The 22,155-nt window shown below is 34.5% G+C and overlaps 1 protein-coding gene across 1 annotated transcript in view; it reads left to right on the top strand.

Annotated features, from left to right (window-relative positions):
• AK9 (adenylate kinase 9) overlaps positions 1-22,155 on the top strand; it is a 129,695-nt gene that overhangs the window by 97,209 nt on the left and 10,331 nt on the right. The window contains exons 33-36 of the mRNA XM_051996726.1: positions 5,913-6,114; positions 7,471-7,617; positions 17,120-17,340; positions 21,711-21,907. Of these exons, the coding sequence (XP_051852686.1) occupies positions 5,913-6,114; positions 7,471-7,617; positions 17,120-17,340; positions 21,711-21,907 (767 nt within the window). The remainder of the gene's footprint in view (positions 1-5,912; positions 6,115-7,470; positions 7,618-17,119; positions 17,341-21,710; positions 21,908-22,155) is intronic.

The raw sequence follows: 22,155 nt of genomic DNA, 5'->3' as shown, positions 1-22,155 counted from the left end.
CGTCTGTTTACAGAGAAAAGACAAAACTATCTCTTTGAGAATTATATGATGGTTTACTTATAAAAAACCCTACATAAGCAGCAAAGAGACTAACTGAAATAATAACATCAGTAAAAGAGTAAAATATAAAATAAAATCACAAAAATCATTCCCATTTCTATCTAGCAGTAATAAAATAAATATAGATAGAAGGGGAGAATAAAGACAAATTTCATTCAAAAAGGCTTTAAAAGATCTAACCTACCTGAGAGTCAGTCTCCTACAAGAAAGAAACATCCAGGACACAAGACACACTCAAGTACTATTTTTAAAAATACCCTTTCAAGAAAAAAAGAATTCTTTAAATACTTGGAGCAATGTTCATTGCTCATATTTGGGAACTATAATAAATAGTATCAAATTTATTTTTACACTAATTAGTCTACTAAGGAAGCACTTTTTTGGTCCTTTTAAGATGACTAGAGAGAGAAAAAGAGAGAATAGAAGGTAGTATGTAATAAAAGAGAACTGGTCTTGGAATCAAAAAGAGTTGTATTCAAATAGTGTCTTGCACATATTAGCTACTTGACCATGGATAAGTGACTTAACTTTTCAGTACCCTAGGCAATTAAGACCATAAGGGATAGACCCTCTGTTATTTCCTATTTATATTGTATATAGCTTGCTTTGTATATATTTGTTTGCATGTCATCTCCACCATTAGAGTGTAAGTTTTCTGTCCCTTGACTCTTTTCATATGCCCAATATTGAGCATCGAATAGTAGGTGCATAATAAATGTTTATTGAAAGAATGAATAAATACATTTACATTCTAAGAGTCCCCTTTAGGGATAAAGCCACATATCCAGACTGCCCCCCCTCTCAAAATACCCCAAAGTTAAATAACTAAAATATAAAAATCACATGCTGTAACTAATTATCTGGTTCAATCAATTCATCACTTTATTCTTTGGGCTGCCCAAAGAGAAAAGAAAAACTAAACTTTAAAATGTTTTCCTATTGAAAATAAAAGGAAATTTGAAAAGATTGGTACAATTTAGGTGTTCCATTCTTCTGAGATTAAATTCAAAGTTGCCTGTTTAGCAAATATGCTAATTTGTAGATTGCTTTGAATGATCATAAAGCAGCTAGTATGGTGGACAAAGAACTGACTTTGGAGTCAAGAATATGTGGATTCAAGTCTTGCTTTCTAGCAGGCAAGCCAATTAACTTCTTGGTGCTCTGGGCCAGTGGTGTCAAAAGCAAAGAGGAACGTATTGACTTAGAAAACCACAGATTAACTTTATATGTGGCATATTGTATTATTATTTATTTTTATTTTTTTGCTTAGGTAATTGAGGTTAAGTGACTTGCCCAGGCTTATACAGCTAGCAAGTATTAAGTGTCTGAGGTCAGATTTGAACTCAGGTCCTCCTGCCTCATATCTACTGTCCTTCCGATTATATTTTAATCTGATTTGGATCAACCTTTTAGAATAAATGACCTGTTGACTTCCAGTTTGACATCTTTGATGTAAGCTATTCTCAGAATTTTAAGTTACAGAAAAACTAGCAATTTATATTGGTAACAGGAGTTTCCCATGCCAATGAAATGACAAGACTTGTCCCTATCCTTTTAATAATTATTTTTTTAAAAAAATTTAAATTCTATATAGTCATAATTAACATTTTTTAAACTTTCAACTTTGGAGATTTTGTCAGGAATGCAGATGGTTGGAAAGCAAGAGATTTGAGAGATTCTCTCAGAGAATCAAGAATCTACTAGGTCTGTCACTTCTTTACTGAAAAATGTGGGCAAATAATTTAAACATTTTGCACCTCATTTTAAGTCTTTTTTTTTACATAATATCATTAGATTAGATTATTTCTAATTCCCCTTTGGTACCCTTGTAGTAGTGGTCATTAGTCTTTTGGCACTGCAAAGCCTTCTTTTTTTAAAAAAATTAATTTAATATTTTATTGTTCCACAGTTATGTGTAAAAATAATTTTTAACATTGTTAACATTGTTTTTAAAATTTTCAATTTCAAATCAACTCCCTTCTTCCCCCACCCTCACTGAGAAAGCAAGCAATTTGATATAGGTTATATATGGGTAGTCATGCAAAACATGTTTCCATATTAATCATATGAAATGATTTGAAATAATTTCCATATTAATCATATGAAATGTTGGTTTGAAAACAAACCAACAAAAGAAAATAAAACAAGTATGCTTCAATCTGTATTTAGACTTCTTTCTCTGAGAATGGATAGTATTTTTCATTACAAGTCCTGCAGAATTGTCTTGGAATCTTGTACTTCTGAAAATACCTCAGACGTTCATAGGTGATCATCTTATAATATTGCTGTTACTGCGTACAATGTTCTCCTGGTCCTACTCATGTCACTTTGTATTGATTCATGTAAGTCTTTGCAGACTTTTCTGAGAGCATCCAACTAATCATTTCTTATAATATAATAGTATTCTATCATAATCACAAACACAAATTGTTCAATCATTCTCCAATTGATTGGTATCCCCTCAATTTCCTGTTCTTTGCCACCAAAAAGGATATACTGTAACCTATTCAACATGTAAAGGACTGCTTGCCATCTTGGGGAGGGGATGGATGAGGGAGGGGAAAATCGGAACAGAAGTGAATGCAAGGGATAATGCTGTAATTTTTTACATGGATTCTGTCAATAAAAAGTTATTTTAAAAAAAAAAAAGAAAGAAAGAAATTTCAAACTGATCCAATCATTCCTGGAGAACAATTTGAAACCATGACCAATGGGTATAAAATTATGTATACCCCTTAATCCCAAAATACCACTGTTAGGTCTGTATCCCAGAGAGATTAAAAGGGGAGGGGAGGGTTATTTGTACAAAAATGTTTTTTTTATTTCTTTTTGTGATGGCAAAGAATTGAAAATGGAAGGGAAATCCATCAATTGGGGAATGGCTGAACAAGTTGGAGTATCTGATTATGATGAATTACTCTTGTGCTTATAAGAAATGAAAAGCAGGAAGGTTTCAGAAAAATACGGAAAGACTTATATGAACAAATGAAGAATGAAATGAGGGGGAGAATTCTGGAAAGATGGAGAAAGTCAGTAAATTTCAAACTCTCCAGATTTTTTCCACAAACAGAACAATTTTGTATCTCAGGCTAAACATAGACTGGTGAAATATCAAGAAGACTTGGAGCCTAATAGGGATTCTTCTGGAGCAACCCAAGAAGAACTGAATAAAGACCCCAAGCCAGGGATTAGCCAATGTGTAGTGCAAATACCTCCAGGTTAGCTCCACAAAAATAGCCAGTGGGGACCCTGCAGGCTAGCTGGGAACGACAGGAACTTTCACCTCCCAGACTGTGGAACCAGGCCCAGCTGTGCTACAAAGACATGGCCCTGGGAGAGAAGCAACCTGCACACCAGGTGAATGCAGAGGTAGTGGGACAGGGACATTGGACACTTGCAGGAGGATAGAGCTATTTGTTTGGGAGGAGAGAGCTTAAGTAAATCGAGGGCCACTATCCCCTATCCTGTAGTTAGAGGTACTTATACTAATACTTCTCATCTAAAAAAAAAAAAAAAAATGAATCAACAAAGAAGAAAGAACTAGACCATAGAAATTTACTATGGGAATAGAGAAGATTGTGGTTCATTTTCAGAAGACACCAATATAAAAAATGCTTCTTCTACCAAAGAATAATAGCAAATGGCTCCCTGAACAAAGAGAATTTATAGAAAAATTCAAAAAAGAATTTAAAAATCAAATGAGAGACATTGAGGAAAAACTAAAAATAAATAAATAAATGAAAACCATCCAGAAAAACAAGAAGATTATTAAAAAAAAAAAAAAAAAAAAAAAGTTAATCAACTAGAAAAGTAGAATGAATCTTAAAGATGAAAATAAGTCTTTGAAAATTAGAACAGGGCAAGGGGAAGTCAATGAACAAAATTGAATATAAAAAACAAAAAATAAAACAGAATGTAAAATACCTTATAAGAAAAACAACAGATCTGGAGAGCAGATCAAGAAGAGAAAACATAAGAATAATTGGACTATCTGAAAGTTGTGATCAAAAAAAGCTTTACACAATAATGCAAGAAATAATCTAAGAAAATTGTCCTGGAATGATAAAACATGAGAGTAAAGTAGAAATAGAAAAAATCCACCAATCACCCACCACCTCAAAGAGATCCTTTAAGGAAAAAAACATAGGAATATTAATGCCAAATTTGAAACCCTGAGATGAAAGAGAAAATTTTTCAAGAAACAAGAAAAAAAGAACTTAAATACATTGGAGCTACAATTAGAATTGTTAAGGACTTATGACCATAAGTCTTGGAATCATACAATCAAAAGAATTAGGCCTAAAATATCATGTTCAGCAAAATTATCCTTAATATTGAATGAAAAAATGGACATTCGATGAACTTGTAGATTTTCTGGACTTTCTTTCAATCAAACCTGTACTCAACAGAAAATTTAACCATGTCAAAGATTAATTTCCAGGAATTTAACATGAAAAAATTGTGGGTTTTTTACACATGTTTAAGATTGACATCAGCAATTTGGTATCTCAGAAGAAAGATTGGGACAGAGCTTTGTATGATCTAATTCTAAAAAGCAAAATTGCCTACAAAAAGGTAATAATTATAATAGACACAGAGGCATTAGAGGGGGAAGGAAAGGTAGCAGTTTTGAAAACCAACTCACTTCAGGAATGGATTAAATAGACAATACTACACACACACACACACATACACACACATATATATACATATACAGTTAAACTTAAAAATTCAATCAAGAGAGAAATCTACATTATATTTCAGTTATACTAATGTAGTTTTAGATGCATGTTTATATGTATGTGTGTATATATTACATATACATATGAATATAGGTAGATATGAGTAAATATATATGTGTGTGTTTATATATATCTGAATATAAGTAGATATGCATGCATTTGGCTCTATGAAAATATATGAATATGTGTGGGGGGGTCTCTGGGTAAGTGTGAATGCATAGGTATATATACACACATATTTGTGTGTGTACATGTATGTGCATGGGGGTATGAGGATGTATATGTTTTATGTATATATAAATATATCTATATCCTGTTTGGCGGAAATGGGGAAGATGAAAGGATAAAAAAAGAATAAAGTAAAAAGTGTACAACAGAGAACAAAAAGAACCTATAAGAGAGCAAAGCAAAAAAGGATATTCATGAATATAATTTCTTTTATTTATTTAATATTTTCCTAGTTATATTCAATACATTTTTTACATTTGGTAAATATAATTTCTTCTAGTATTACGTATTTTCTTGAACTGATAATTTATTGTTATATATTTTGAATCCTCCCTGATGTTCTGTGGGGCACATGACAATGTTCTGTTTTGTTTTGTTTTGATTTTCTTTTCTGTCTTTTTTCTATTATACTTTTTTAAAATAAATTTATTTTGAAAAGTGAAATGAGTAGAACCAAGAGAACATTATATCCATTAATAGCAATAATTGATTATTAATTATGAATGATTTAGTTATTCTCAGTAAAATAATGTTCCAAGACAATTCCAAAGGACTCATGATGAAAGAGTCTATCCATCTCCAGAGAAAGAACTGATGAGTCTAAATTATTTTTCGCTTTGGTTTTTTTTCTAGATTTTTTTGGTCTGTGTTTTTTCCATAACATGAAGAATGATCAAAAATGTTTTGCATGATTACCCCTGTATAATTTATATCAAAATTTATAAGAGAGAGTAGTGGAGGGAGGAAAGGAAAGAATTTAGAACTCACATTCTTTTAAGTAAATGTTAAAATTTGGTTTTGTATGCAATTGGGAAAAATAAAATATTAGTTTAAAAATAATAAGAAAAAAATAAAATATGTAATACTATTTATGCTTTGCAGTTGCCAGAAAATTTGCAAAGGAATATGGCTTGCTGCGTTTGTCAATAGGAGACGCCATGCGTATGATTCTGAACAACTACCCAGACACAGAATTGGCACTTATGTTAAACTGGCATCTTTATAAAGGACTGACAGTACCTGATGAGCTAGCTATCCAAGCTTTAGAAATTGCTTTGATGGATACTGTGTGCAATACTTCAGGGTAAGCTTCCTGATGTTAATATATATATAATATTTAAAATGTTAATAACATATCATAACAATTTATACAAAATAGATTGTTATATTTTGATGAATCTCTATTAAAAGACAGTTTTTCAAAAGTTTTTAAACATCAATTTTTCCGAAAAGCTATGAAAACCAAGAATATACATTAGTACAAGAAGACCTTACTCTGAATTCTTGCAACAATTATGACAGAGTTTGTACTTTCATGGAAAAATGTTGTTTGAAATCCTATTTAAAAATGCAGAAGGAAGGAGAGAAGGACAGAGGGTAGGACAGAGGGATGGAGGGAAGGAGAAACGGAAGGAGGGGAAGCTGAGACCATTCTAAAGCCCAGTTCATTCATCTCAGTCAGACTGAAATGTCCGAATGCCACTAGCAGCCTCAGGACCAAATTTTTCAGCCCTATTCATAGAATAACATAGTTTAAAAAGGTAAACATAGCTGAAATTCAGTATTTCTTGTGTGTTATATTATCTCACTAAGTCCTATAAAAGCTTAACTATCCAAATATAGACTAAATCCTTTTATGTACCTAAACTCTCATCTTTTGACAACCTCCATAAATTAAATATACAGTATATAATATAAATATACAATTCCATAGAATGAGTTTTGTGGAACTTATAGGTCATGTGAATTCTTAAGGCAAAGTATTCTTGTTTTCTCTTTAAAGTTTCTCTTTTTTCAGAGAAGAATTTGAATTAAGGGAAATTTTGCCATTAAGAAGAACAACGGTGAAGAAAGTCTCAAAATAGGTCAATATTTAGATTGTAGAACTTGGATTCATACTTGAATTGGCTAAGTCAGGGGCCCATCTGTGAACTAATGTTTTAAAATCTTTTAATAACTATTCCATTAAAATTTGTTTCCTATATATTTATTTTATTATGATGGTCCTTAGGCTTCAACATACTGCCAAAGGGGTTCATAACACATTTAAGAAAAAATTTAAAGAAATTAAGAAACCCTGGATTGAATCTATATATACAGTAAAGTTTACTATTTGCTCTAAGACATATTCCTGTTCATAGGTATCTGTGGCTTAATGAGGCATGTAAGGGAAATACACAAACAGCAGTACCTCAACAGTGAACCTTAAGTGAAGGAATATAGTCTAATGAAAAGGGGAAAACTACATAATTGTGAGAAAGAATATACTGCTTATATTTGATGTATTTTGGAACATGTCAACAATTAAGCTGCTTATTTTACTTGACTAAATGAATTTATATTAGGACCTAGCAACTCTCTTCTTAATGTGAAAGAAAATATGTTAATGATATATAAGAATAAATTAGGAGATTTATCTAGCAAAGTTCTTCTTTAATAGGGTTGTAATTGATGGATATCCCGTCACAAAGCAACAAGTGAACCTCTTGGAATCCAGAAGTATCATTCCTGTGATAATTTTTGAGTTAGATATCCCTTCAAAAGAGATATTTAAACGATCACTACTAGACAATCAGAACGTTGAAAGGTAAGGTGATCACTAATTATTTTTAAACTGTGTAGCTGTCAATGAAATTTAATGAAGAACTAAAAAAAGTATTCATAAAGTTCTGATTTTAACTGCAAATATATCAATCATTAATTTTGTGCAAGTTCATGTGATAATAGCATTTATGTAGTGCTTTAAAATTTGCTAATATTTATAAATATTATTTCATTGATCTTTTCAACAACTCTAAGAAGTGTTATTATTATCCACATTTTATAGATGAAGAAACTGAGGCAGATAGAGGTTAAGTAACATGCCCAGAATTACACAACTAGTAAATATCTGAGACTGTATTTGAATTCAGGTTTTCCTGACTCCAAGTCCAGCACTATTCTCTATGTCACTCAACTGCCTCCTACCTAGCAAATGCAGTTGTAATAAATAAGAAATTTATCTCCTTTTCCCATGAAGTCAATCAATGATGGTAGAGCTTTGAGTATACTCACAAAATAATATAAATACTTCTAACTAGAATTTATATAGCATTTTAAGTTGTGGAGAAAAAATTTACATCCCTTATTTAATCCTTACCAGAGCTCTGAAAGGTTGGAGCTATCCTTATCTTTAAAGACAATGGAAACTGAAGCTGAGAAGACTTTAAATTGGGAAGTAATGGCATAATCCCAATCACCTGTAGTCATCCAATTTAAAATGAAATAGAATTAAATATTTAATGTAGAAGAAAAATGGTTGCCTCTAAGACTTGAATTGTGGGATAAAAAACATATTCTTTATGCCTAACCTACCTTATTTATTAAATAATCCCATGAAAATATTTCATCCAAAACTGCCTCCCAAAGCATTCCCTTCTACCTCTACATAAAACATAATACAAGTTTTAATTTTTTAAAAATATTCTTCACTTCCGGTTAAGATGGCGGAGAGGAGGCTCACAGTTGCATAAGCTCCGCGCTTTCTCTCACTATCCACTTCATTACAAGCCTCTGAATCAATGCTTGACTGAAAAAAACCCACAAATAGTTACCAAGAGAAGCCATCCTTGAGATCCGCCAAGAAAGGTCTGTCTTTCCTGGAGGGCTGGGGCGGTTTTAGATCGGGCGCAGGCTGAGGGCAGCGGCAGTGAGAGCACGGGAGCAGACTGGAGAGGGGATGGGGAGTGATCGCAGCTGTCTCTGCGGGGAGAGCTTCGCTACAGGTTTGGAACCTGCAGCAAGTCAACAGCCCAGCAGAGAAGCTAAAAACACCGGGGCTGAAGAACACAACCGCAAACAGCTGGAGTCTCTCAGGACCTGGCCGCCCCCCCGCTTTTCCCCCCTCAGTGACTCAGCACGCTCTGGGATCTCAGAGCGCAGGCGCAGCACAGTCCTGCTAGTGCCTCACTGCTGCCACCTGCAGTCTGTAGAGGAAGCTCGATAACACACCCAGCCCCCCCCCCAAAGAAAGACTCCAGTTTTTTCTGTTTTTCTTTGGTAGTTTGTCTCTGATTAATAGACAGAATGAGCAAGAAGCTGAAGAGGACTTTAACCTTGACAGCTTCTACACAGATAGAGAGCAGACTCTAAATCCTGAGGAGACTAAAAACAGACAGTCCCCAGGTGATTCCCCAAAGGAGGAGATCGTCTGTTCCTCAGCACAGATGAACCTCATAGAAGTGATTAAAAAGGCTCTCACAAGGGAGCTAGAAGAAAAATGGGGAAAGCAGAGTGAGGCTTGGGAAAAGGAGAGGGAGGCTTGGCAAAAGAGCCTGGAGAAGTCAGTTAAAGAGAGAGTGGATAAAGAAGTAAAATCCTTGAAAAATAGGATTAGTGAACTGGAAACAGAAAACAGCTCTCTAAAAAACAAAATTGGCGAAATGGAAAAAAATTCCACAGAACAAAAGAACTCAATTGGACAATTAGAGAAAGATTTTTAAAAAGTGAGTGAAGAGAATACTTCACTGAAAATCAGAATTGAACAAGTGGAATTGAATGACTCGAGGAGACAAGAAGAATCAGTCAAGCAAATCCAAAAAAATCAAACAATGGAGAAAAATGTGAAATACCTTCTGGGGAAGACAACAGACCTGGAAAACAGATCCAGGAGAGACAATCTGAGAATCATTGGACTCCCAGAAAAACATGATGAAAAAAGAGCCTGGACACCGTCTTCCAGGAAATTATCAAAGAGAACTGCCCAGAAGTCATAGGAACAGAGGAAAAAATAAACATTGAAAGGATTCATCGATCACCCACTGAAAGGGATCCTAAAATCAAAACACCAAGGAATATAGTGGCCAAATGCCAGAACCCTCAGATGAAAGAAAAAATATTGCAAGCGGCTAGAAAAACCCAATTCAAGTATCAAGGAGCCACAATAAGGATCACCAGGATCTGGCAGCATCCACATTAAAAGATCGAAGGGCCTGGAATATGATATTCCAAAAGGCTAAGGAACTTGGTATGCAACCAAAAATAACTTACCCAGCGAGAATGAGCATCTTTTTCCAGGGAAGAAGATGGACATTCAACGAAGTAAGCGAATTTCATCTATTTCTGATGAAAAAACCAGAACTTAACAAAAAGTTAGATCTACAAATATAGAACTCAAGAGAAATCTAAAAAGGTAAAGATTAATCTTGGGAACTATATTTTGATTATATAGATGTATAAAGAATACATGTATACCTTGTTCTAGAAATTGATGTGGAAAGGACATTGTACCAGAAAAAGGGTAAAGTGGGGGTAGTACATCTCATGAAGAGGCATAGGAAACCTATTATATCTGAGAGAAAGAATGGAGGGGGATGAATATAGTGGGTATCTTACTGCCTTCAGAATTGGCTTTAAGTGAAAAATCTTAAGACATATTCAATCTATGGTGAAACTTCTCCCATCTCATTGAAAAGTGAGAAGGGAAAAGTGGAAAGGGAAGGAATAAGCTAAGCGGAAGGGAATAAGGGAACTGGGAGGGAAAGGGGTAAGATAGGGGGAGGAACTCTAAGGCGGGGGGAGGGACACTAAAAAGGGAGGGCTGTGAGAAGCAAGGGGTGCTCACAAGCTTAATACTTGGAAGGGGGGGAAAGGGGAAAGAAGGGAGGAAAGCATAAACCGGTTAACAAGATGGCAAGTAATACAGAATTGGTCATTCTAACCATAAATGTGAACGGGGTAAACTCCCCCATAAAGAGGAAGCGGTTAGCAGAATGGATTAAAAGCCAGAATCCTACAATATGTTGTTTACAGGAAACACACCTGAAGCGGGGAGATACATGCAGGTTAAAGGTAAAAGGTTGGAGCAAAATCTACTATGCTTCAGGTGAAGTCAAAAAAGCAGGGGTAGCCATCCTGATCTCAGATCAAGCTAAAGCAAAAATTGACCTAATTAAAAGAGATAAGGAAGGACACTATATCTTGCTAAAGGGTAGCATGGATAATGAAGCACTATCTATATTAAACATATATGCACCAAGTGGGGTAGCATCTAAATTCTTAAAAGAGAAACTAAGAGAGCTGCAAGAAGAAATAGACAGTAAAACTATAATAGTGGGAGATCTTAACCTTGCACTCTCAGAATTAGATAAATCAAACCAGAAAATAAATAAGAAAGAAGTCAAAGAGGTAAACAGAATACTAGAAAAGCTAGATATGATAGATCTCTGGAGAAAATGTAATGGAGACAGAAAGGAATACACTTTCTTTTCAGCAGTTCATGGAACCTATACAAAAATTGACCATATATTAGGACATAAAAACCTCAAACTCAAATGTAGTAAGGCAGAAATAGTAAATGCATCCTTTTCAGACCACGATGCAATGAAAATTACATTCAACAAAAAAGCAGGGGGAAGTAGACCAAAAAATAATTGGAAACTAAATAATCTCATACTAAAGAATGATTGGGTAAAACAGCAAATCATAGACATAATTAATAACTTCACCCAAGAAAACGATAATAATGAGACATCATACCAAAATGTATGGGATGCAGCCAAAGCGGTAATAAGGGGAAATTTCATATCTCTAGAGGCCTATTTGTATAAAATAGAGAAAGAGAAGGTCAATGAATTGGGTTTGCAATTAAAAATGCTAGAAAAGGAACAAATTAAAAACCCCCAGTCAAACACTAAACTTGAAATTCTAAAAGTAAAAGGTGAGATCAATAAAATTGAAAGTAAAAAAACTATTGAATTGATTAATAAAACTAAGAGTTGGTTCTATGAAAAAACCAACAAAATAGACAAACCCTTAGTAAATCTGATTAAAAAAAGGAAAGAGGAAAATCAAATTGTTAGTCTTAAAAATGAAAAGGGAGAACTCACCACTAACGAAGAGGAAATTAGAGCAATAATTAGGAGTTACTTTGCCCAACTTTATGCCAATAAATTCGACAACTTAAATGAAATAGAAAAATACCTCCAAAAATACAGCTTGCCCAAACTAACAGAGGAAGAAGTAAATATCCTAAACAGTCCCATCTCAGAAAAAGAAATAGAACAAACTATCAATCAACTCCCTAAGAAAAAATCCCCAGGACCAGATGGATTTACATGTGAATTCTACCAAACATTTAAAGAACAATTAACTCCAGTGTTATATAAACTATTTGAAAAAATAGGGATTGAAGGAGTCCTACCAAACTCCTTTTATGACACAGATATGGTACTGATACCTAAACCAGGTAGGCTGAAAACAGAGAAAGAAAATTATAGACCAATCTCCCTAATGAATATTGATGCTAAAATCTTAAATAAAATATTAGCAAAAAGATTACAGAAAATTGTCACCAGGATAATACACTATGACCAAGTAGGATTTATACCAGGAATGCAGGGCTGGTTCAATATTAGGAAAACTATTAGCATAATTGACTATATCAATAACCAAACAAACAAAAACCACATGATCATCTCAATAGATGCAGAAAAAGCATTTGATAAAATCCAACATCCATTCCTAATAAAAACACTTGAGAGCATAGGAATAAATGGACTTTTCCTTAAAATAGTCAGGAGCATATATTTAAAACCATCAGTAAGCATCATATGCAATGGGGAAAAACTGGAACCTTTCCCAGTAAGATCTGGAGTGAAGCAAGGTTGCCCACTATCACCATTATTATTTAATATCGTATTAGAAACACTAGCCTCGGCAATAAGAGTCGAGAAAGATATAAAAGGAATTAGAGTAGGCAATGAAGAAACCAAACTATCACTCTTTGCAGATGATATGATGGTATACCTAGAGAACCCCAGAGATTCTACCAAAAAGCTATTGGAAATAATTCATAATTTTAGCAAAGTAGCTGGCTACAAAATAAATCCCCATAAATCCTCAGCATTTTTATACATCACCAACAAAACCCAACAGCAAGAGATACAAAGAGAAATTCCATTCAAAATAACTGTTGATACCATAAAATATTTGGGAATCTATCTACCAAAGGAAAGTCAGGAATTATATGAGCAAAATTATAAAAAAGTCTCCACACAAATAAAGTCAGACTTAAATAATTGGAAAAATATTAAGTGCTCTTGGATTGGCCGAGCGAACATAATAAAGATGACAATACTCCCTAAACTAATCTATTTATTTAGTGCTATACCAATCAGACTTCCAAGAAAATATTTTATTGACCTAGAAAAAATAACAACAAAATTCATATGGAACAATAAAAAGTCGAGAATCTCAAGGGAACTAATGAAAAAAAAATCAAATGAAGGTGGCCTAGCTGTACCTGATCTAAAATTATATTATAAAGCAGCAGTCACCAAAACCATTTGGTATTGGCTAAGAAATAGATTAGTGGATCAGTGGAAAAGGCTAGGCTCACAAGACAGAATAGTCAATTATAGCAATCTAGTGTTTGACAAACCCAAAGCCCCTAACTTCTGGGAAAAGAATTCATTATTTGATAAAAACTGCTGGGATAATTGGAAATTAGTATGGCAGAAATTAGGCATGGACCCACACTTAACACCATATACCAAGATAAGATCAAAATGGGTCTATGACCTAGGCATAAAGAACGAGACTATAAATAAATTAGAGGAACATAGAATAGTTTATCTCTCAGACTTGTGGAGGAGAAAGAAATTTGTGACCAAAGATGAACTAGAGACCATTACTGATCACAGAATAGAAAATTTCGATTACATCAAATTAAAAAGCCTTTGTACAAATAAAACTAATGCAAACAAGATTAGAAGGGAAGCAACAAACTGGGAAAACATTTTCACAGTTAAAGGTTCTGATAAAGGCCTCATTTCCAAAATATATAGAGAACTGACTCAAATTTATAAGAAATCAAGCCATTCTCCAATTGATAAATGGTCAAAGGATATGAACAGACAATTTTCAGAGGATGAGATTGAAACTATTACCACTCATATGAAAGAGTGTTCCAAATCATTATTGATCAGAGAAATGCAAATTAAGACAACTCTGAGATACCACTACACACCTGTCAGATTGGCTAAGATGACAGGAAAAAATAATGATGAATGTTGGAGGGGATGCGGGAAAACTGGGACACTAATGCATTGTTGGTGGAGTTGTGAACGAATCCAACCATTCTGGAGAGCAATCTGGAATTATGCCCAAAAAATTATCAAAATGTGCATATCCTTTGATCCAGCAGTGTTTCTATTGGGCTTATATCCCAAAGAAATACTAAAGAAGGGAAAGGGACCTGTATGTGCCAAAATGTTTGTAGCAGCCCTGTTTGTAGTGGCTAGAAACTGGAAAATGAATGGATGCCCATCAATTGGAGAATGGCTGGGTAAATTGTGGTATATGAATGTTATGGAATATTATTGTTCTGTAAGAAATGACCAGCAGGATGAATACAGAGAGGCTTGGAGAGACCTACATGAACTGATGCTAAGTGAAATGAGCAGAACCAGGAGATCATTATACACTTCAACAACAATATTGTATGAGGACATATTTTGATGGAAGTGGATTTCTTTGACAAAGAGACCTGAGTTTCAATTGATAAATGACGGACAAAAGCAGCTACACCCAAAGAAAGAACACTGGGAAACGAATGTGAACTATCTGCATTTTTGTTTTTCTTCCGGATTATTTATACCTTCTGAATCCAATTCTCCCTACGCAACAAGAGAACTGTTCGGTTCTGCAAACATATATTGTATCTAGGATATACTGCAACATATCCAACATATAAAGGACTGCTTGCCATCTAGGGGAGGGGGTGGAGGGAGGGAGGGGAAAAAAAAATCGGAACAGAAATGAGTGTCAATATAATGTAATTATTAAATAAAAAATTTAAAAAAAATAATTAAAAAAAAAAAAAAAAAGAAAAATATTCTTCAGCACATGTCAATTAAAATTAAACAAGTATGTGTTTTGGATGATAACAGATGTCAGAATATACTCTGTGCTAGGGATGATTAGAATTGATCAGTGAGCTCCTGGTCTTTATGAGCATTCATAGTGTACTTTGGCTAACCCAGTTTTAACAAGAACTTGAATATGTATAGATATCTGCTTCTGGTTGGCTTCCCATATCTGGAGATAAAGATCTCCTGAGTTTTATTTGGTAGTAGTTTGTCCAAAATTCCCTTTACAATTCACATTCATAACTGATGAATCAGCTTCCCTAGAGCAAATAAAATATAGCAATGCATGAGTTATAAATTACATCTTCTCTAGGTTCTAAGGGTACCCCTGAGGGCTTGGGAAGTCTTTCTCTAAAGTTGGCCCAAGTTCTTGTTCTAGGATATTCTCAATGTCAATTGCCAGTTATAGTCAATAACACCCTTAAATCATCAATATCCATCACTTAATCAATCTAATTAACTATTATGAGGGATGTTTATGTCCTTTGCCAAAGCATTCCCTAGTCCTCCAATACCTGGAGACACATTCTTTTTTTTTTTAAATAATAGCTTTTTATGTTCAAAATACATGCCAAGATAGTTTTCAACATTTACCTTGTATTCCAAATTTTTCTCCCTCCCTTCCCTCCACCCCCTTCCCTTAGATAGCAAGTAATTCACTATATGTTAAACATGTGCAGTTCTTCTATATATATTTCCACATTTGTCATGCTATACAAGAAAAATCAAATAAAAAATGAAAAAGAAAACAAAAAGTAAGCAAACAACAAAAAAGGTGAAAAAACTATGTTGTGATCCACATTCAGTTTCCATAGTTTTTTCTCTGGTTGCAGATCACAAGCCTGTTGGAATAGCCTTGAATCACCTCATTGTTGAAAAGAGCCACCTCCATCAGAATTGATCATCACATAATCTTGTTGTGGTTGTTTACTGGAGACACATTCTTTACAACACTTGAGTCCTAAGTTCAAATGTTGACATCAGATACTTACAAGCTAGGTGACCCAGCAAAGTCACTTACTCCTGTTTGTCTCAGTTTCCTCATCAGTAAAATGATCTGGAGAAAAAAATGGCGAACCATCTAGTGTCTTTGCCAAGAAAACCCCAAATGATATCATGTAGAGTCAGATAGGATTGAAATGACTGAACAACAACAAGAAGGAGGAATTTTTTGGTAGTAGATGGCAGTGTCCTTGGTTGATTGATTGGTTGTTGTCCTTTATTCTCAAAGAGGAACAAAATGGCATTACTATGTTAGAATCAAGTTATAGTAGTCCAACTATGGTTGATCAGACCAATACAAGCTCAGAATGCTCTACCACAGATCAAACACAAATTGTATTTGTGAACAGTTGGGGTGGATTCTGTAACTTTGCTTATCTTGAGTTTTTTCTGAATTACCTCAATTCTGCTTTGCTCATAAATCACAGCATCTTCTTTGATGATGGTATCTCTCATGCTAGATGGTCCTGCACCTACCAGGCTTCTATATCATAAAATCAATTCCAGAGTTCTTAAGAGAGTGTCCTTGTATTGCTCTTTCTGGTCACCATGTGAGCACTTGCTCTATGTGAGCTCTCCATGAAACAGTCTTTTTGGTAAGCTTATATTTGGCATTCAAACAACTTGGCTAGCCCATCAAAGTTGCACTCTCTGCAATAGAATTTGAATGCTTGTCAGTTTAGTTTGAGAAAGGACCTCAGTGTCTGATATCCTATTCTTTCTGATCATCTTCAGAATCTTCCTAAGACAATTTAAATGGCAGAGGGTCCTAAAACTGCAAATTATAGCAGCTGCTAGGTTGACCAAGTATTAAATATACTTGGCTGATTTTCAAAAATCTGAAATAGAAAATAAGCCTAGATTATGCTTTCTAATCTTCAAAACATTGGTCTATGAAATGAAATGAAAGATGAAATATAATTGCTAAATCTAAAGAATAGGTTGCTTTTATTTGATCATTATTTATTTTCATCATAAAAATAAAAACAAATCTAATAAGTGACAAATATTCCTATTAACAGAAACAAATTATTGAGAACATGCTGCAGAATAAGGAATTTAAAGTATAAAATAGTATGTTAACATTGAAATCAAACTCATTTAACCTTAATTGCCAACCTTAAACTTGTTTTCAGGAAAATATATGCAACAACATTTTTCTTTCTTATCTTTTTTTAGTTTTCCTTATCCACTACATGACAGCTCACAGATTTTGTCTGTCAAGATATCATGTCTAAACAAACACAGAATAATTATTAAGGAATTCTATGAGGAAGAACATCAGAACTGGTTTGTAATTGATGGATTTCACAGTAAATGGTGGGTGTGGAATGAAGTGCTTAAGAATGTTCAGTTAATGAATAAACGGATCCAGCTATATTTGGAAAGGATAAGAGCTGGTAAGAAAACAATGTTGCTATTACAACAAATTTCTGCCTCTCAAATATATATTTTATATATTTATTTCAAGAATGTTAATGTTTTAAATACATAGCATATTTAAGTAATTTTGAATAGATTGTATTCATCAGATATATCTATAATCAACTGATCTTTTATATAAGAAGGACTAATTATGTCCTAACTGTGTGCTTAGCATTTTATAAAATCTAAAGTACGATGTCATATAGTGACAGGATTATTAGCTTTATTGAAAGTCAAGAATTTAAACTTAACTTTCCCTGGGCTGTCACTGAGCAAAGGAATGATTTTATTCCTCTCTAAGTGGTTGTCCACCTCATTCCCCACACAGAGGCTGTTTTAAGACTTCTCTTCTCTCCCCAAACCTCCCATACCACTTCTTCCCCAAAGCCTTTCAGCTGAGATCCTTGTATCGTACTATACTGAGAAAATAGAGGCCATTTGCCAGAAAGATGGAACTCTTTTTTTCATTTCAGAACCCCTTGACATCATTTTCTATTCTCTTTTCCATTTTGTTTTTCGGCCATTTCAGTCATATCCAATTTATTGTGACCTCATTTTGGGGTTTTCTTGGCAAAGATACTGGAGTGGTCAGCCATTTCCTTTTCCAGCTCATTTTACAGATGAGGAACTAAGGCAAACAGGGTTAAGTGACTTTCCCAGAGTCATACAACTAGTTAGTGTCTGAGGCCAGGTTTAAACTCATGAAGATAGTCCATTCAAATCTAATGCTCTATTTACTGAGCAACTACCTGCCCATCTTTTCCATTATTCTAGTCTTTTGATGGAGAAAAATGATCTTTCTGTTCCCCAAGTCCAACTCCTTATCTTGTGCTCTTCATCTTTTCCCTTTCTGTGTTTTTTTTTTTTTTTTTTGGTTCAGATTTTACTCTTGTCATTTTTTTGTCTCTTTCATCTCTCTTCTCTGGCTCCAGCTCAGCTCTCTCTGTCACAAGTAGTGGCAAAGAGACAGACAGATACACACATACACCCCCCCCCTTAAAATTTTCCCTATCAGCTCCTCTGCTGCCTATAGATGTGCCCATTTTTCCCAATTTTTAAAAAATTTCTCTAGACTCTATCAGAACCCAAGTGTCATTTCTTATCACCTTATGTTCCTCCTTCATTTTTTCAGCCAAATTCTTCAGAAAAAGCTTCTACATTCATTATCTTCACTTCCTCTCCCCCCACTCATTTCTCAACTCTCTGCAGTCTGGCTTCTGACATTATCACCCCACTGAAAGTGCTTTTTCTAAGGTTATCATTGTTCTCATTATTGCCAAATCTGATGAACTTCTCTTTATCTTCATCCTTCTTGATATTGCTGTAGCTTTTGACTTTTGAGCACTTTCTCTTCCAGGATGTCCTTTCTAATCTGATTGACACTTCTCTCTTCTGAGTCTTCTACCAATCTGATCAGTTCTTTTCAGTCTTCCTTGCTGGATCATTATCTGTATCTCATCCCCCAACTTGGTCATTCCCCAAGGTTCTATCCTTTGAAGCTATTTTTCTTTCTCTGCACTCTCTGACTTGGTTTATCTCACCAGCTACCCTAGGTTTAATTATAATAGTTAGCCTGATTATTCATAGACCTATACATTCAGCCCTATTCATTCTGAGTTCCCATCCTACATCACCAACTCTAAGTTGGACATTTCCACCCATCTGAAATTCAACATGTCCAAAACAGAATTCATTATATTTGTTCCAAAATCTTCATCTCTTCTGAATTTCACCATTTCTGTCAAGATATCACCATCCTTCTAATTTCCCAGGTTAACTTGTTTAGTGTTTTTATTGATTCCTTAGTCTGCCTCCCCTCATATAGCCATATTATCTGCCAGACCTTGTCATTTCAGTCTTCATGATATTCTGTATCCATCCACTTCTCTCCTCTCATGTTAAGTCACCAGCCCAGTTCAGGTTCTCATCATATCTTGCTGGTCTTTTCATTGGTCTCCCTCCCTTTTATCCTTCCCTTCTTCCTTCTATTTTCCAAAGAAATTTTCCTTATTGTCTAAGTCTCTCCCTCACTAAATAAATTTCCAACTCTTTCTTCAACTTTTATAATTAAATAGAAACTTCTTTGTTTAGCTTTAAAAAAAAGTAGTTTTGAATAAGGGAAAATTCAAGACAGGGAAACCAAATAGAAAGTCATATAGGTAAAGAGAAATGATGGTGGCCTGAACCAGTATGACTGTGTGAATGGTGACAGGAAGGGACAGGTGCAAGAAATATTATGGAGAAAGAAACAACAAAATTTAGAAACTGAGCAGATATGTGAGATAAGGGAAAGTGAGGAATCAAAAATTGATACTAAGATTGTGAACCTTGATGACTAGAAGGATGATGGTATGCTGATAATAGGAAAGTTCAGCAGGTTGACTTTGAGATATCTATTTCTACATGAAGGGACATGTCCAACTGGTAGTTGGTGATGCAAGAAAGACTAGGACTGGATATATACAACTCTGGGAATCCTCTTCAGAGAGATGGTAATTGAACTCATGAAAACTGATGAGATCATCAATTAAAATAAAATAGAGGGAGAAAAAAGAGCGTTTAGGACAGACCATTGGGGAATACCTATGGTTAGTGGGAATGGACTAGTTGATGAACAACAAAGGTGACTTAGTAACATCAGACAGGTAAGAGAAAAATCAAGATAAAATAATGTCACACAAAATTAGGGAGGAGAGTGATCAATAGTGTGAAAAATTGAAGAGAGATCAGGAAGGATGAGGACTGAAAAAGGACTTATAATTGACAGATCATTAATAACTCGGAAAGATTAGTCTGAGTGGCGTGATGAAGTCAAAAGCCAGATCTCAAAGGGTTGAGAAAAGAGAGGGAGAAGATTAGTAGTTTTAAGTGTAAACAGCTTTTTCTAGGACTTTGACTAAATAATTCAGGAGAGGTATTGGAAGATATTTTTGAAGCCTTGGCTGGGATCTAGCTAAGTCTTCTTAACAGTTGGGAAGGGGTAGATTTAGGCAGTAGGGAAGGAACAGGGAGTTGGGGAGAGGTTAAGGAGGTAGGATATAGGGGGGAAAATCAACTCTTCAGTCAGGCGATCTGGCTTAAAATCCTGCCTCTGATGCTTACTACCTGATCTTGGACAATTGCACTTTCCATCCTTGAGCCATCCTTTCTAGACCTTTAAAGTGAAGGTATTGGACTAGATGACCTCTGACCTCCTAGGTTTAGATCTGTGCTTTTGAATGAATGCTGATACTCTGGAACCAACTCGAATTTCTCTGGAAATGGAACTTTAGGAGGGCTAAAGCAAAGACTGAAGCCTCAAGTTTAGTCTAGGCCAAAAATCAGAGTCTTAGATAAGAGGAATTTATATTTTATGTGGCTAGATTACAGGGAAGGAAAACTTGGAAGAGTTGGTAAACAATTTGCAATCCATACAAAGGTCTGATTGTAATGTAAAAGTCACCTTATACATATTCAAAGTATGAACACAGTAAACTTGCTATGCACACACACACCCATTTGGGAACAGGAAAAGCCTTATTTAACTTAAGACAGAAATACAACTGTACTTCAAGTAAAATCCAGGCTCACAAGTTCCCTCATTAGGTGTGATGTAGTAACTAAGAGGTTGAATTCTGTGCATTTAAAGGACATTTTATATATATACACAAATTTTTCAGATGTGTTCCAAGCCTAGTTTTAACTTCCTAAATCATAGCATAAAACCTATTGCTTTGATGATCCTTGCCCAAGCAGTGTAAACTGCATATTTGTCAGAAATTGTTATTATTGTATTGAGTTGTGAAAACAGTCCTAAACTTTTTCAAAGAAAATGGGCATTTCAGAGGTGCCCTCCCATATGTCAAATGCACAAAACGTTATATTCTTCCTCCAAAGTATTTCATAAAAAATATCAAAATCCCAAAGTTTGTACAGAAACTTACAGATAACCAAAAATTCTCCAAATGAAATCTGGAAGAATTACTAATAGGATAAACCTAAGCATTCCATGAAATGGCAGTGTCAAAAATTAATAAGATAGTTTAGGGATAGGGTTTTGATAAATGTTTGCTATGTTATAGTTTTCACAATAAATAATTATGTAATAAGGTAACAGTTAATTTAGGAGTGCTTCTGCTTATTTTCATCATTATCAGTATCATCAACACAAAGAAATAGACATGTATTTAAATATAACTATTTCAACATGACTCCCTCAAACACAAACATAACAAAACCTATTGAGTAGGTGTTAGCTCTATCCCCAAAAACAAATATTATAAAGTGCTTCTGCTCTAATTCTAAATTACATGTGAAAAAAATTATACAATGTGTTTTTTTACATTTTTTAATTCATTAATAACAGGGAAAGCCGCAGGCATTAACCAGCTATGCATCACTCCTCAAGAGCTGAATTCCCGACTGGGAGAATTTGGAGAATATTGTCCCGTCAGTTTGGGAGAAAAGGGTGAACTGATTGACTGCTCTATAACCAATTCCCTAGAATTTTCAGCTGAATTCAGAGGACACTATTATAAAATGGCTTCTAAAGTAGAACTGGATGTAAGTATATTCCAAACTCAAGAATTGACTTAAGTTTTCCTGATGTATACATATCTAGTTTTTCTTTTTTTTTTGGTTTTCGTTTTTGGTCTTAGGATAATTTGAATTTTTTAACATTTCTGGTTAAATAGAACACAGGGTGATTACTTCTTCCCTGCTGAGGCTAAATTCATCATACTTAGACCACCATCTGATACCAAATAGCATAGCAGATGAAGAACTAGACTCAAGCCCTGGTTCTGCCCCTC

The sequence above is a fragment of the Antechinus flavipes genome, chromosome 4 (genome assembly GCF_016432865.1).
Source record: "Antechinus flavipes isolate AdamAnt ecotype Samford, QLD, Australia chromosome 4, AdamAnt_v2, whole genome shotgun sequence".
Taxonomy (NCBI): domain Eukaryota; kingdom Metazoa; phylum Chordata; class Mammalia; order Dasyuromorphia; family Dasyuridae; genus Antechinus; species Antechinus flavipes.
The sequence above is the reverse complement of the archived record's forward strand: the minus strand, read 5'-3'. Positions and strand labels throughout refer to the sequence as shown.